Source organism: Mauremys reevesii, linkage group 2 (assembly GCF_016161935.1).
Source record: "Mauremys reevesii isolate NIE-2019 linkage group 2, ASM1616193v1, whole genome shotgun sequence".
NCBI classification, from domain to species: domain Eukaryota; kingdom Metazoa; phylum Chordata; order Testudines; family Geoemydidae; genus Mauremys; species Mauremys reevesii.
This window is the reverse complement of record NC_052624.1, coordinates 65458761-65474520: the sequence shown is the minus strand read 5'-3', so window position 1 is coordinate 65474520 and position 15760 is coordinate 65458761. Positions and strand designations below refer to the sequence as shown.

Below are 15760 nucleotides of genomic sequence, written 5' to 3'. Positions count from 1 at the left end.
ACTACAAGGGGTTACTCCTGATTTAAATTGGCATACACGCGGGCAGATTTTGGTTTACTGATCCTGTTTTTAAGGAGGATCTTGTAAATTGCATGTAGATTTCACCCTTCACTGATCTATATATACTTCCAGCACTGATATATATATATGCATTAGAATATATTTGTTTCTGAGAGTCCAAAACTTTTCTTCTTAGAATCAACAGAAAGCATACTATGGACTCCTTGGGTTTAAAAAAAAAAAGCCAACATAATGTATCAGTTGCAATTTTTTTTCTTGAAGTTACTGTACTGAAGATATTCAAGTACTTTTTCTCTAATTTGCATCTCCTCTGTGACAGAACGCTGTATGCTGGAATGATATTAAACCCATTTTCATAATATTTGATTGTTTCCTTTTAAGGGTAGACCAGGTCCTCCAGGTGTCCCCGGAATGCCAGGACCAATTGGATGGCCTGGGCCAATGGGACCTAAGGTAACATTTAAACACTTTTACTACATTGAATTTGTATATATTGAGCAGAATGGGTAATTTTTTCTTGCCCTTCAGGAATTAAAATATGTTAAATTAAAATTGCCAAATCAAGTCTAACTGAGACTTGCTAATAATCAGGGGTGCTGGAACAATTTGTATGGTGGGGGTGCTGAGAGCCATTGAAGCAAACTGTAAAATCTGTATATAATGGAAACCGCTTTACATAGACTGTCAGGGTTGGAAGGGACTGTAGGAGGACATCTAGTCCAACCCCCTACTCAAAGCAGGACCAATCCCCAGACAGATTTTTGCCCCAGATTCCTAAATGGCCCCCTCAAGGATTGAGCTCACAACCCTGGGTTTAGCAGGCCAATGCTCAAACCACTGAGCTATCCACTTCAAGTCAGGGGTTGCAGTAGCAATGTTTTAGTCACAGGTATTTTTAATAAAAGTCATGGACAGGTCATGGGCAGTAAACAAAAATTCATGGCCCATGACATGTCCATGACTTTTACTATATAACCCTAACTAAAACTTGGGCCACTGCTCGGGGGGAGGGGTGTTGTTGTCCGGGGGTCCTGCAGGTGCTGGGAGGGTGTGGTCCAGGACCCCTGCTGGTGCTGGGGGGGGGCAGCGGCATGCGGACCAGGATCCGTGCAGTGGGTGGCGGTGTGCGATCCAGGACCTTGCTGGTGCTGGGTGGAGGGGGCTGGCAGGCTCTCTACCCAGCTCTGACAGGCATGTCCCTTCAGCTCCTAGAGGGAAGGGGCAGCCAGGGAGGCTCTGCCAACTGCTCCCGCCACAAGCATCAGCTCCGCAGCTCCCATTGGCCAGGAACCACAGCCAATGGGAGCTGCAAGGCTGGTGCCTGCAGGCACAGACAGCGTGCAGAGCCCCCTGGCCCCGCTGCCTAGGAGCTGCAGGGACATGCTGGTGGGAATCGGATACTGTATATGGTAGCATCTGTATTTTGAGGCTTCTCTGAACTTAATCTACACAATGGTCATTGGCATTAAAGGGCTCAGTGTTCCATTTGTGGTGGGAGTGGGGAAGTCATCCCTCTCAAAAGTCATGATATCCTCAAGTTTTTTCCCCCAGTGGCAGCAATGAGAATGGGAGGATTGCACAGCCATCTAGCATCTCCACACTTTGAGGTCTGAGAGCAGATTAACTATATTTAAAAAATGAAAAACTGGTTCAGTTGGCCATTTCTATCCATGAATCCTAGTCCTTTAGTGAAGAGCGCCTTTCTGTATTCAGGTTTCAGAGTGGTAGCCATGTTAGTCTGTACCAGCAAAAAGAACGAGGAGTACTTGTGGCACCTTAGAGACTAACAAATTTATCTGGGCAAAGTGGATTTTAGCCCACAAAAGCTTATGCCCAAATAAATTTGTTAGTCTCTAGGGAGCCACAAGTACTCCTCATTCTTTTTTCTGTATTCAGACAATTTTCTCCTGTTTCATCTATTAGTGTAGCTTTTACCCTACCCCTTACTGACCCCACTCTGTCTCATCTTTATCTCTTCCTCATAACTTGGCTCCAAGTCCTACATTATTTCTTGTTCTTTTGTTTCTATCAACCTCCTCCTCCTGCTTCTTCTGTTCTTTAGATTTGTGTCTTGTTTCCTTTGTTTGTATCTTCTACTCTTCACTTATTTCTGTTTTCCACCAATCTATGGTAAGGTTGGCTTGGCCTAAATAGATTTTTATAGGTGCCTGTGCTTGTTTCCCTAAAGTATGTTCCTCTTTCCTTCCATTTTCCACATCCAGGTCTTCTGTCTCCTATTTTCCAACCTCCAGAGGCCTTCCTTTCACTTAGTTATTCTTCCACACCTTTTTCTTTCTACAAACTTCCTATGGGCTGTTTTCTCCCTCTTTCCCCATCTCCAGGTCTCCTTTCTCTTTCCTTCCTCATTAGTCCTCTTTCAGGTTTCCAGTCTCCCTTACACATAGCCTTCCTCCAGGTCTCCTTTCTCCCACATTGCTTCACCAAGTCTTCTTTTCAGCTCCATTAACTCTCCCCTTGCCTGGCTGCATGCAGCAAGAAGATCTTGCTCACCACTGAGGCTGGAAAGGCCAAATGCGCTTCCTTCTGCAGGGAGCACAAAGAGCCCAAGTTTTCCGCCCTGCTAGGGCTGCTACTTCTGCAGTGACTCCAGATCTCACCCTTCTCAGATGCTCATCTGACAGGCAATCAAAACAGCCAGATTGTATCCCTCCATACCAGGAGGATCCCAGCAGACTACAACATTTGGTCACTATAACCCAGGGAGGTGGTATCGTTAAGGCACACCAGGTTGAGTCTATATGCCTTGGCATAGGGGAAAATGCTACTGGGAATAATTTGCCCACATATCCTTGTGCAGGGTCTGGGAAAACTAAAGCATATATTACTTAGAAAGAAAATCATACCCAAAGAGATGAGACTGGTAGAAATGAGAAAATGCCTGATGACTCAAGCTAAGTCAGTTGGCAGTGTACAGTTTGGATTTACACTATAAAACTACACTGAGAGTTGTTAAAGTCAGACATGTTTCATACATTTGACACAAAAACGGAAGCATCAGTTGTTCCAATATGACACCTTTCAAGAGCCACAGTTGTTAACTCTTTTTTTTTTACCCCTTTAGGGTGAAAAGGGGGATTTGGGTGTGATGGGATTGCAAGGTACAAGAGGACCAATTGGCTCAAAGGTTTGTTAACCCAGCTGCTATATATCCAGACATTGGTTTCTCACACTCTGTTGCTTCCCTCATGAACTGGTTAGAAAGCACTTGTGGAGGTTTTGGTTCTGTTTCAAATAACAGTAGGCTTTGGGGTTTTCTTTTAAATACAATTAAAACCACAAGATTTTCTTCTTGAAGCTAAAAAAGATTGCGCAATATGGCCTGCTGTGGCTACTTTCCTAGCGTCTTACGCAAATGTTTTGGTGTAAATCAATGTAATCAGGAAGAGATTCGTTTTAAGAGCAAAGCGCATGTAACCCATCCCACTATTTTCCCTCCAGTCCCATAAGATTATGTGGACAAATTCATCCTCTGTTATAACCATGTACTCTCATTGCTGTGTTTAATAGTGGGAAGAATTTGCCCCATGTAGACGATGGTGTCTCTGGATATCGTATTCTATATTATTATTATTATTTCTTTTATTTCTTTGTATATTATGGCTTCTGAATGTAGACGTGTATGACACAAAATATCAGGGAACCGGAAAAGGTAAAATATGAGGTCTCTTCTCTGATGGCTTAATCCTTCTCTCAAAAGTGCTGACACCTGTTTCTCTTGTGGGAGAGGGAGGCTTTAATGGGGGTACCCTGGTGGCTGCACAGAACATGCAGTACAATGTCCTGAAGCTAGCTCATTGAGATTCGTGGCCTGGATGTTGGAACAACCAAAGAGTAGATTGCCACCAAGACTATGTGGGCTTAGTGGGAGGTGTGTGAATACCCCAGTAATTCAGACACAATCAGTCACAGTTATTCTGCTCACTATGGAGTCTCAGTACCTAGATTCCAGGAATTTCCAAACTTGCCTGGGATGCTAATTGTATGAAGAGCCAGAACTTTCTTTCTGAGCAAAACTTTGGGTCACTTATTTGCTTTACATTTTTGATGCCAAGTTGGAAATAGAGCACTATGTACGAGACCAGCCAGTTAACCTTGGTGCTGTGATACTTCTCAGGGCATTTCCTCTGTGTACAAGTCTGCAAACTGTTCAGCATGTGGTGCAGGACATGAAGACTGTGCTGCCCACTTGGATCTGAAGAGAGAGGGGGACAGGAGAACAGATACAGGGCCTTAGTATCTATATTTTTTGTAGAGTGTAAATTTGCAACAGTTAAAGGAATAAAAAACAAAGAAAGCAGTAAACTGCCTAAGTGCTCCCATGCCCTCCCATGACACATACCCACTGAGGATAGGCCTTGTGTTCAATGTTAGAACTGAACTAATGTCTTTAACATGACAGGAATAGCACAATCTCTCTCATGCAACCAACAAGGATTTCCAAATATGACCCGAACTCAAATGTCAATTGTACGCTGACCAATGCAGAGAGTGTGTTATTTCATCCTGCTCTTTACATCACTATCTTACTCAAAAACGGAGCAGGGAAGAAGAAATAGATGCAGCCATTTTAGTCTGGGAGCGTAGTGTAGTAAAATTTCATTACATGGACAACTTAGTGATAGAAAGGGAAGGTGAGTGTCATTTGATTTGTAAAAATCTACAGAATCATCATTTCAATGGTGTCACCCTCTGCAGCATGGCAGGCCCTCTGCCCGACCCTCCCCTTGATCTCCCAGCACCAGTTCCTCAAGTTGATGGAAATTTTGATAGTACAATGTCATTGGAAATGAATCGAGTTGGGTATTATATGAACGCCCTTTCTACCACAAATGCAATAACAAACCTGGAACAATTATGTAGCTCAGGGGTCGGCAACCTTTCAGAAATGGTATGCCGAGTCTTCATATGCACTCTAATTTAAGGTTTTGCATGCCACTAATACATTTTAATGTTTTTAGAAGGTCTCTTTCTATAAATCTATGATATATAACTAAACTATTGTTGTATGTAAAGTAAATAAGGTTTTTAAAATGTTTAAGAAACTTCATTTAAAATGAAATTAAAATGCAGAGCCCCCCGGGCCGGTGGCCAGGACCTGGGCAGCGTGAGTGCCACTGAAAATCAGCTCGTGTGCCATCTTTGGCAAGCGTGGTAATCCTAGGGAAATTAGCCTTGACATGTAGAACTGAAAACATTTATTCATCAAAGTCAGCAGCGTTGTCTCTGTCCAAGGCACCTCTGCTAGACACATTATCACAAAAGATGTCCTCATCTGCACCACGCTCACACATCTCTGTACAAGGCAGGCTGCTGGCCAAACATTTGCAGGCTGGTGAGCATCTGGTCTTTTCACACAAGCATTTGATTAGCTGAATGATTGATTCAGGAATGCCTGGTATTTCACACACAACTGATGTGATCAGTCCATCTTTACAGACCATCCATGCCCAACAGAGGAGGGCAGTTTTGGATGTGCTTGATCATCCTGGAGTCATTCTATTGCTTGACAATTTGTCCTCTTGATAGCAGGTATAAACACACCCCTTGTCAATGGCAATTTTTCTCCCTTTGCTTCTTGGAAAACATCCACCAACCTAGCTGTGCAAGTGTCATAATGTTGGTCATCAAATGATAAACTCAACATGCGAATGCTTCCAAGTGCCTTTGACCTCATCAGTAACTGTCTCAGCCCTGCTGAACATCTTCACAGTGAGGTGAGAGTCTATGGAGGCTAAATCAAATGTATTCCAGTAAAATAATTTGATTTCTCCAGCCAACCATCCAGGAGTGTCACATCCTGTGGAAACCAAGCACTGAGGTGGCTTTTAAGGTCTGAGTGATAGGAACACATCTCTGAGGGACAGACAGTGATTCTGTTCTCTAGCAGCAGGCACAAAAACAGAATCTTGCTGAAGCCTTGGGTAGTGTCTCACAGAGAGCATTAGGACATCTGTGTCTTGTGCAAAACGCCAAAGTTTAGTAGCCCCCCTCTCTGTGGCATTGACGGCATGCAAGATAATTTTAGTGTCAGCCTCCTCATGGTACTACCAAGAAACTCCACTGAACAGTGCAAGGCAGCAGCTTCATTATGCCATGTGAAATTCTTTGAGGAATTATTCACATGCTGGAGCATTTCTCCTGCAAGGTATGAGGTTAACTTGTACTTCATGCAAATATGAGACAGTAGCTTCTTAATTGTGACATTGGAGGTGTTTGTGAAGTCAGTGATTTTGTACTGGACAGGTTCAATACTCTTCTTTCTGGTAATATTTTTAATTGATTCCTCTGCATACATATCAAACACCAGGAGGACTTTGTCAAAAGTCCAGTATTTTCTCTGTATCCTCATGATGAAGTATTCAGCCAAATCTCAGCAGTTGTTAACTGTTTCTGGTTTGATGAGAGCTTGTACCTCAGCCATGCCATCTGATTGCTATGCTGAAAGGCCTCTGCTGGCATAAGTTACTAGTCACACTGTTAGTAGGTGCTGGCTTAGGAAGAGCAAGCAAAATGTGCATTCGTTTGCTGTTCACCTGAAACATGCATTATTCTATTTCATTCGAACATGGATCGTGATACCATGGAAAACTTGTTCTCTCCCAAAGGCTTGTGTAGATCAACATCCTGATGAGATCTGGACACAATCAGGAGATGAGCAAACAATGACCTCTCTGTGGTTAGCTCTGTAGTAGTCCCTGCCATCTTCACTTTGACTTTCTTCTTTGCATTAAAGCACAGTTTTAATCTGTTCTTCTTGATGGGAGCCCATAGATTGATGGAGGCTTGGATAATCTGTTGGGTTTTGAAGGCTTCATACAAGACATGACCCAAAATGTCCCTTCAATTGACATCTCTAGCTAGCTCATCACTGAAGACTGCTTTCGTCATGATATTGAGGAGCTCAGGTCCATCATACACAAGTGCGTTGCCAGTGGCGTAAGCTTGTCCTGTAGCTTTAAAATAGCCCCTTCTTGGCATTTAACAGCACCTAATAAGTCTATATGGTGCTTGGTTATTTCTTGGACGTCATCTCAGCCATACGTAATGTTTTGTTCAAAATTCGATGGAGTTCTGGGGTTGTCAGGAAAAACTAGGGAAAAGGATTTGGATGCTGTATTATGCCTACCGACCCCTCAATGATGTTCATTGCTATATTTATGTGCCCTAGGGCTTTGTCTGAACCAAGTGCACAGATGGGAACTGCTGACCTTTTCACAAACCAATTTCCTCTTTGAAATTCCTCCCATATGTCAGGATCAGACTTTTCTCTTATTTCAGGAAGGTACCAGGCTATCAGTGCAGGTTAAATCTAAAGCAAAAAAGTATTTCACAAAGTCTTCCAGTGCTACGAGGTGCAAATTCCAATTAGCCATCCTGACAGATCAAATAAAGAGCAGCAAAGATTTGCCCTCAGCAGGTATTTGTCCCAGCATCTTCAACTTTTTCCTGGTACTCAATGTACTTCCTCTCCTGCCTTGCCAAGTTCAATTTGTGTTACACTTCTTTTAGTGTGTAAGGTGCCACTGAACATTGTGTTTAACGGGCTCCTCTGAGATTCAGCTACTTGTCGCTACTCTTCATCTCCCCATTGATAGCTAAAAATAAGCAAGACCAAGGTAAAAACAAGAATTGTGTAATAAAATACTTTGGGACTGTAATGAATTATGTTATGTAATGTACGTTGTGTAACTATATGCAAACCATTTGCAAATGGATTCCAGTAATGTCTGGCTGAATGCTGACCTCTAAACTAGTGCCTCATTGCAACCTTTTTGGCATAATAAACAAAGCTGATCATCAATATCACTGTGAACTGCCTCTTCTTTTTGCCAGTCATGGCAAATCAACTTGGTTGGCCTTCCATTTTATAGTACCCTGTAACATTAAAAAAAAAATCAGGTATCATGTCCTGAGCATTAACTGATAACACGGTACTGTCAGTCAAGGGCCACAGTTTAGCTGTGTTAGGGCCGCATGTTTGACACACCCATGTTAAAGTATACTTTTTTTTAATGGATTTTTAAATATGTTCTCAAATGCATATTTACATAATTCTTCTAGGCCATATTTGGTACCGTTGTGTTCATAGTAGAAAGGGATTTCAAATGATGCACAATTTCAACCCATTTCTGATGATACTGTATTATCGAAACCTAAGGACCTGGTGCTGGGTGACGGGGATGAGAGGAGGCAAGTCCCCCTGCCATGCTGCAGAGGGTGACACCATTGAAATTATGATTCTGTGGATTTTTATGAACAAAATGACACCTCCCTTAGCTTTCTATCCTTATCTTAGCACAGAATTATACATGCTCCCAAGCTATTTGTTGGGTATTTCTTAAGAAGGAAAAACTAAAAGTCATAGTAATCTTCACATTGGAAGCCAACTAAAACATATTGTAGGGACTTCACTTAATATTTGCCACTTAGGAGGAAAAAAAAGGGTGATTGAGAAATTATTTCTAAAATTGCTTGGGGTTATTAATTGCAGAGACTGGATAAGATTTAATTAAACCAGTAATTGAATTTGCTTTCTGCTCTTTTAGTTTTTAAAGCAATTTCAAACATGATTAGCATGCTTGCTTTACCTGCTGGCTTTTTCATGCTGTCTTATGGGCTGAAATATCTTGCCTTTGTCTTGTACCTTCATAGCTATACTTTTTCTCTGCTCTCTTACAATCTACAAAGAAAACGTTTGGATTTAGAAGTTGATGCAACTAATTATTTAAGCTTTCCCCCACCCTGACTTTTAAATTTGCAAGATGTGAATTCGCTTCTTGGAAGATCTAGAAAATGTGAAGCAGTAAAATGTCTCTCTTTCCCTTTTAGGGTTACCCTGGAAGTAGAGGAGAAAAGGTCAGTGTTACAATAACTTAAACATTGTAAGCAATAATGGAAACTATTGTAGAAATTTACTATACACCCATTAGCAGGTGGAGATGCTGAGGGTGTGAAATCAGAAAGCCTTATGAAAGGAGAGTGGTATTAAGACTTGTACTGAGAAGAAAGATGGGCATGTGGTGTAAACATTGAGCTGAGCTCCCAAAGCATTGGATTTAATTCCTAGCTCTTCTTCTGACTCCCTATTTGAACTTGTGTGACTCATTTTCTCTCTCTGTTCCCCATTTGTAAAATGAGCACAGTAATCCTTCATTTGTCTATCATCTATTTAGATCATAGGCTCTGGGAGGCAGAGAAAGTCCCTTACCATGTGTGAAGATAACGCATAGCACAATGTTTGTGGACTCCAGACTAGAGCCGGTTGAAAAAATTCAAGTTTAGCAAATGTGCCCTTTTTTCCAACGAGTTCCAATCTAGAGACTGCTGTGATATAAATATTAATAATAAGGAACGTTTTTAAGTAATTTATAATCTGCTTGTCAGCCACACACACTGAATGTTACTATATGTTACTAAATTGTCCTCCCCTGTTTAATGCTTCACACAGACAAGAAAAAAATTCCCTATGAAATGGTAAAAATTTTCTTTATTTCTACCATTCCTCCCCCCCTACAGGGAGCCAGAGGAGAGAGGGGTGACAAAGGCCTCAAAGGAGACAAGGTACATATTTTGGTTTCACAGTGGCTTTAAATTAAACCTGAGTGAACATAAGCCAGCCTATAAATCCTTTTTAAATGATTTTAGCTGATAATATCTTATTGTTCTGAAAATAAACTGAGATTTGATGATGTGGAATTTTTACCATAAAAGTAAATTCCTAACCACATAGAGTGTGAATCCCTCCTGATCTAAGTACAGGAATCTGATTAATGCTTTGACCTTGTCAGATCAAAATATCAGTGGTCTTTTTGGGTCGATGAGGTTCTGTGTGGTAGTCACAAAAATATTTATTAGCTATACATGGCCTAACAGTAATCATCTCCTTCTCGTGCCAGCCATTTGTGGAACTGCTGCTAAGGAGGAGAGTTCACAGAAAAGCCTCCATCACTGACCCTAGAGTAATTCTTGGGTTATATGGCCCCTCCATCAGACAGCTAGGAGAAGGAGTTTCAGGCCCCTTTAAATTTTAGCCAGTGAGTGAAGAATATTCTCCCATGTTAGGGTGCTGGGACATGCTGAGCATATTGCATTGTGTTAAGACCCTCGAGATCTCTGGTAGCCCATTCTGGCTAATTAAAAGAGCCACACACAGCCCTGGCCACCAGGGATTTTTCATCTTCAAGCTACTGTGGCACAAAGAGGCTACTGCCCATTTATAATGAAAATGTGTCTGGACAAATTGTCTGGCTACAAAACCCCAATACATTGTTTCTTTTGGAGTATATCAAAACAAAACCTGATGCTATGCTGTCAAAGATCAATCAGCATGTTTTTGATTACTCGTCTTTTGTTTTACAGGGGTATATAGGTTTCCCTGGAATGCTGGGGCAGAAAGTAAGTAAACATGATATAAAGTCTCCTTAGAAATTTGAGTAAGCATCCACATAGACACTTGGTTCATTGAGTGGTTTCAGCAGCATCTGAGTTCCAGAACCATGGATCTTGGTCAAAGGGTGCCAAAACATTTAGAGTTATTTTAATCAGATGACCAGTATTTTGCATCTCTTGAACCAGACCCTGCAGTCTTTTTATTTTAGGTGAAGACTGCAGGTTTTGGCTTAAGTGAGGGTTTTTTTGTTTGTTTGTTTGTTTTTTCAATTCTCTTTTCAGGAATATTTGATCAGAAACTTGTCCCCACTTTAAGTTTCCAGACTTCTGTTTGTGACTTCGTAGCCAATCCAATTGCATGGTGTTACTAAACATCTCTATTAAATAGTATTATGATTTAGAATGACCTGCTTCTAAATAGCAGGGCTTACCCTGACTGGTTTTGGTATCTCCATTAATCAAGAACTAGACAGATAATTATAATTCAGATTTAAAGATTGTTTTATGGGCACAATCCTTAAAGGAAGGTCTGTATGTAACAATCATAATCAGATTTTGTCTGGGAAATTAGGTTAAGAAAATAATGGCTACTTCTGAAGGGGATAGCAGAGAAGAGAGCTGGTCACCTTTCTTACTGGTGGTTTTATTAATTACAGGTCCTTGCAGCAAAGCTACATACTTTGAAATGTGTCAGAAAGAGGGTTATTAGCCAAGTTGTCTGGAAAACCCCATGTCTGCTAACCTGTTTCTGATTTTCCCAGCTGGCTTCTTTTCTAGAGGAGGGCTCTTTCTGAGGGATTTTGGGTAAAAAAATAAGTTAAAATTTTAAAGTATTTTTGAAAGTATTTAGTTATAACCACGAACTGGCAATATATTTTACAACAACAATGGTATTCTCTTGGGACCAAACTGTTCACATAGCCTAATAGTGTACACTGAATGTACTGAATTACCTGCTGTGTTGTATAAGACACATATTACCAATTTAATACATATTTCTATACTTAAGACCTGCTTTTTTTCTCTCCCACTCCCTAAGGGAGAAATGGGTCCAAAGGGAGAACCTGGAGTGCCTGGGCACAGAGGACCTATTGGAAGACCAGGAAAACGAGGCAAACAAGTAGGAACCCTGTGTTTTCTCTTTACGAGTTTTCTGGGATTTCTGTGGTTGTGATGAGTCACTAGATCCTCCGTCATTTCATGCACCAGTATTTGGTTATATTGATTCTCTCCACTTTTTTTGCATAGAAATTGAATGATTTTGAATATATATAGGTGTGTGTGTGTGTGAGCATGCATGTGTGCATGCATACAGTACATAGAGTAAGTGTTCTACTTGTGTAGGAATTCAAGCCTGGCCAGTCATACAGTCAGAATTTGAAGGTCGAAGGTTAGGCTGTATGTTATCTGAAATGTAATTTTTCCTAGATTGATGACAAGATTTTGGTTGAGTGTAACTTCAGACAGGGCTGTGATCTTCCCCCTGAGTGCCAAACAGCATGGCAGGGGTGCGGTTCTTACAGCTGATAGGCTCCACATCCCTGCCCTCATTGACATTTCCCTGTCAGAGCTGGCAGCTAGGGTATCTCCGTTATGACTCTTGACTCAGTTCAAGGCCTGGTTCTCTGGTCCCTCTGAGGTACACTCAGCACAGGACAGGACCCAAAGTGTTAGGAGCAACGGTGATTTCACAAGACTTTTTTTGGCTCCCCAATACTGAGGCTGGCTTGGAGTCAGGGCTGCTCTAATTTCTCCCCAGATGTCAATAGCCCAAGGGATGGTTATGGCAGCCAGGGATACCCAACGTGTAGGGATACTCCAGCCATGCTGTTGCCACTGGGGGCTGTGAGAAGGGATATCACTTCAGGCTAAGAGAATTCTTAGCCAGACAGGTAAGCTGGCTTTATGGACCTGTTGGGGCACTGGAGAGGCCACAGTGAAGGCCAGCATCTGGTCCTTAGTCTCCCCAACTACCTTCCTCACCCACGTGGAGTTGGGGAGCCACTGTACATGATCAGGGCATCCCTAACATCCACCCTCAGCAGCAGAGTGGGGCAGAGTTCATTGGCTGTGGTGTAAACACTGCATGGTATCCCATTTCCACTCTAAGGAAAGGTTTTGGAAGTAACCAATTGGAGGAAGCCTTTATAGTCTGCTTTCCAAGTTTGGTTTGGAATCAGAAACATTCCACTCTCATCATTTACCAACAGTCACCACAACGTGGCATCTGAGATGAAAACAAACTGTCCAGTGGTGCAAAATTAGAAATATGTGTAGGAAATAGCAACATTACTTTCAACCTGGAACTAATATGTCAAGGGGATAATGCTAGTGGTTGCACAATGTAATGACTGGCACGCTACAGTCTCAATCCAGCAAATTGAGTTCAAATCTCAGTGGGACTTAAATGCACTTCTAGTGGCTCTGTTGTGCATTGGACTTCTAGAGCTGGGAGGGCATTCAAAGATTGTGGGTTTGAATCCCACCAGAATTGCACTTCTAGACCCTTCCTTGTTAGCATAGTGGTGAGTATCCCTGCCTGTCATGTTGGAGGCCAGAGTTTCATTTCCTGATGGGAAACTGTAGTTTTTGAGGGCTGAGTAGATGATGAATCACAGTGGTCCCTTCTGGCCTTCTAATCTATGAATGAATATAAAATACGAATAACTAGCAAGAGGTAGAAAGCTGGGAGGCAGAAATGCTGAAGTAAATGGGGGCTCTGGGTTGTGTATCCAAAGGTGTCACATCAGGGAACAGGTTATAATCCATCTCCATATGGTTCCGGCAAGACCGCCATGCCTAGAATACTGAGTTCAGCCCTGGGCACCACATGCCAGAAATATATCGACAGATTAGAGGAGTTCAGTGAAGAGCAAGAAAAATGATTAGGGGCGGAAGGAATTGATTTATGAGGAAAGATTAAATATATTCAGCTTGGCTAAACAGTGACCAGACTCAGAGTGAAACTGCTTGTGTGCATTGGAAAAGAGACACCTGGCACTCTAATGGACTAGATTAATACATTGTGGACTCACAAGAACCATTGGTTTGTACTTCAAAAACACACTAATGTTACTGTGTATGCACTAAATACGCCTCCACTACCATTTTAAATTCCAATCCTGCAACTGAATCCACATGGATAGACCTTTGTGCCTAGGCACGGCCCCCTTGAGTTCAAATGGACTTTGCATGGGCATCCGTCCACACAGATCAGATTGCTGGAGCCTTGGAGGTTACCGCATCTCAGTGTAAAGAAAGGAGGCTGTTATAAAACATTCTTATTGTCTCTTCCTCTTTATGGAGTAGATCCTGAGATCACATTGATTAATATCCTGGTTACATGAATGGAACCAATCATGACAGTACTGCATGCAAAGGATAAATCCATGCACTCTGAAAGTGGTGACATAGGGCACTTGGCAACTTTTAAAATAAAAACAATTGAAATCTGGTAAAAGATTAACCAGATGAAATAATATTATAGTAACTTGTTCTTTTTGGAGGGTTCAAAATAATTATATGTATAGAACTCACATCTTCAAATTCTTTGGGATTAGGTGTAAAAGCTGATAATTGTATAGAGAAGTTGATGCAAGCTTCTCCAATACAAGCTGTATACATTTCTCCAAGTAATTAAAAGTATTACATTAATTACGAACTCAGAAGAGCTAATACGCATCATCAGTTGCATTTTTAGTGCATGTTTCCTCATATTGCTTCCTTTACAACCTGAACCAATTTTAAACAATAATATTTTCATACAGTTGCAGGAGCTCCAGCAGTTCCTTTGTAGAAGTTTATGTTCAATGGCCAGTTGCAGGTATTTTATTTGTAAGATGGTTACACCCAGCACTGAAAATCTAAATCATTGGTCTGATTTGCTGGTGGGGCAGTGCCAATAGGAATAAGTCCATGTGAGATAATGCCTTACCATGTGGGAAATTTTTAAATACCAGTTTTTTGCAAGGTTAATCCTAAAAATAGAGTACAAACCAAACGTAGAATATGCAAAATGGGTCTGTCACATGATACAGCAAGAAGAATTTTGCCCATTCAGATGTGAATTTTTAAAAGTTGCTATGTGCCACTATGTTAATTTGCCCCACCAGAGGAATGGGCACAGATATTACCTGTGAAGCCTAAACAGAGAGAAGGCACAGTGCTCACAGTTCTGCTTTAATACTTGGAGTTGCAGTAACTTTTGATCTTACCAGTTTTTGAGCTTGGGAGCTTTGTGACATTAAGTAGTATTTTACGCAATAAGTAATCCCATTGATTTATAGGAGTACTTGTGGTGTAAGGTACCATTTAGCATGATTAAGGGTACTTTAATCTGGCCCTAAATTAGGAGTCAAAATCCCATGTTTGGACATTAGCATCCAAGTACTCTCTGAGTGTCTAAATGTCAATTTGAGCACTAACCTTATGTACCCAAGGTTGAAAATTGGGTTTCCCTCTGTGTTGTTGATCAACTACGCTGATATCATTTTTTATTTTCTCTTTTTAAAAAAACTTAAAAATGTTATTTTAAGGCTTTGCTGGCCTGACTGTTATACGTGTTGCTTGTGTTAAATGGGAAATTTGTATTTAATGGCTATTTGTTAAATAGAGAATATAGCTTTCGCCCACACAGAGCTGTTTCCTGTCTCCTGAAACAGCTGACATCCCTGTATAAATGTCTGCATAGCAGCTAAATTAAGAAAGTGTTACTTCCAGTTCCATTCTGAGATCCATCTTGATTATCTCATTGGCTTCTTCAGTTGTGTGCTGAGTCTTCAGGGGCATATCCATTCTGAAACGATAGGCAGGCTGTGGAACTCAGAAGTCACAGCCTTGCTGCTCCCAAACTGACATAAAAAGGGCCGTTCCCTCAGTTTTGCAGCATGGAAATTGACACTAAGTAGCCAGTCCAGGATTTCAATGTTGACAAGGTAGAATGTCTTATATCAGCCATGAGTGAATAGTGTTACTTGGAAAAAGGCCCTTCTAGAGGGTTGGTTCCCTGCATCTAGGAAGATTATATTTTGTCTTTGAGAAGAGCTTTCCCAAGTCCTGTAGGGATTCGTGAGAAGAAACAAGGCAAAAGACATTCAAGTATAAATTATTGTCCTGGTTTGCTCTATCTTCATCGAGCAAGGAGTGTTAGTTGATTGTTCATCCAGTATGTTGCACATGGAAATCAAGTACCTCTCAGACAGTCCAGTATATGACAGTTTATTTCTTCTGCCATATATTCATTTTGAGGGGGAGGGAGGTTTCCTAGGAAGTTTCCTGGTTTCTACTCAATTTTTTATTCTTGTGCTCTGCCAGTTTTGTGTGCCCGTTG

The 15760-nt window shown here is 41.3% G+C and overlaps 1 protein-coding gene across 5 annotated transcripts in view; it reads left to right on the top strand.

Annotated features, from left to right (window-relative positions):
- COLQ (collagen like tail subunit of asymmetric acetylcholinesterase) overlaps positions 1–15760 on the top strand; it is a 69953-nt gene that overhangs the window by 41603 nt on the left and 12590 nt on the right. For all 5 annotated transcript variants that reach the window (XM_039521492.1, XM_039521489.1, XM_039521488.1 and 2 more), the window contains exons 6-11: positions 403–474; positions 3104–3166; positions 8872–8898; positions 9559–9603; positions 10402–10437; positions 11471–11551. In XM_039521492.1, the coding sequence (XP_039377426.1) occupies positions 403–474; positions 3104–3166; positions 8872–8898; positions 9559–9603; positions 10402–10437; positions 11471–11551 (324 nt within the window). The remainder of the gene's footprint in view (positions 1–402; positions 475–3103; positions 3167–8871; positions 8899–9558; positions 9604–10401; positions 10438–11470; positions 11552–15760) is intronic.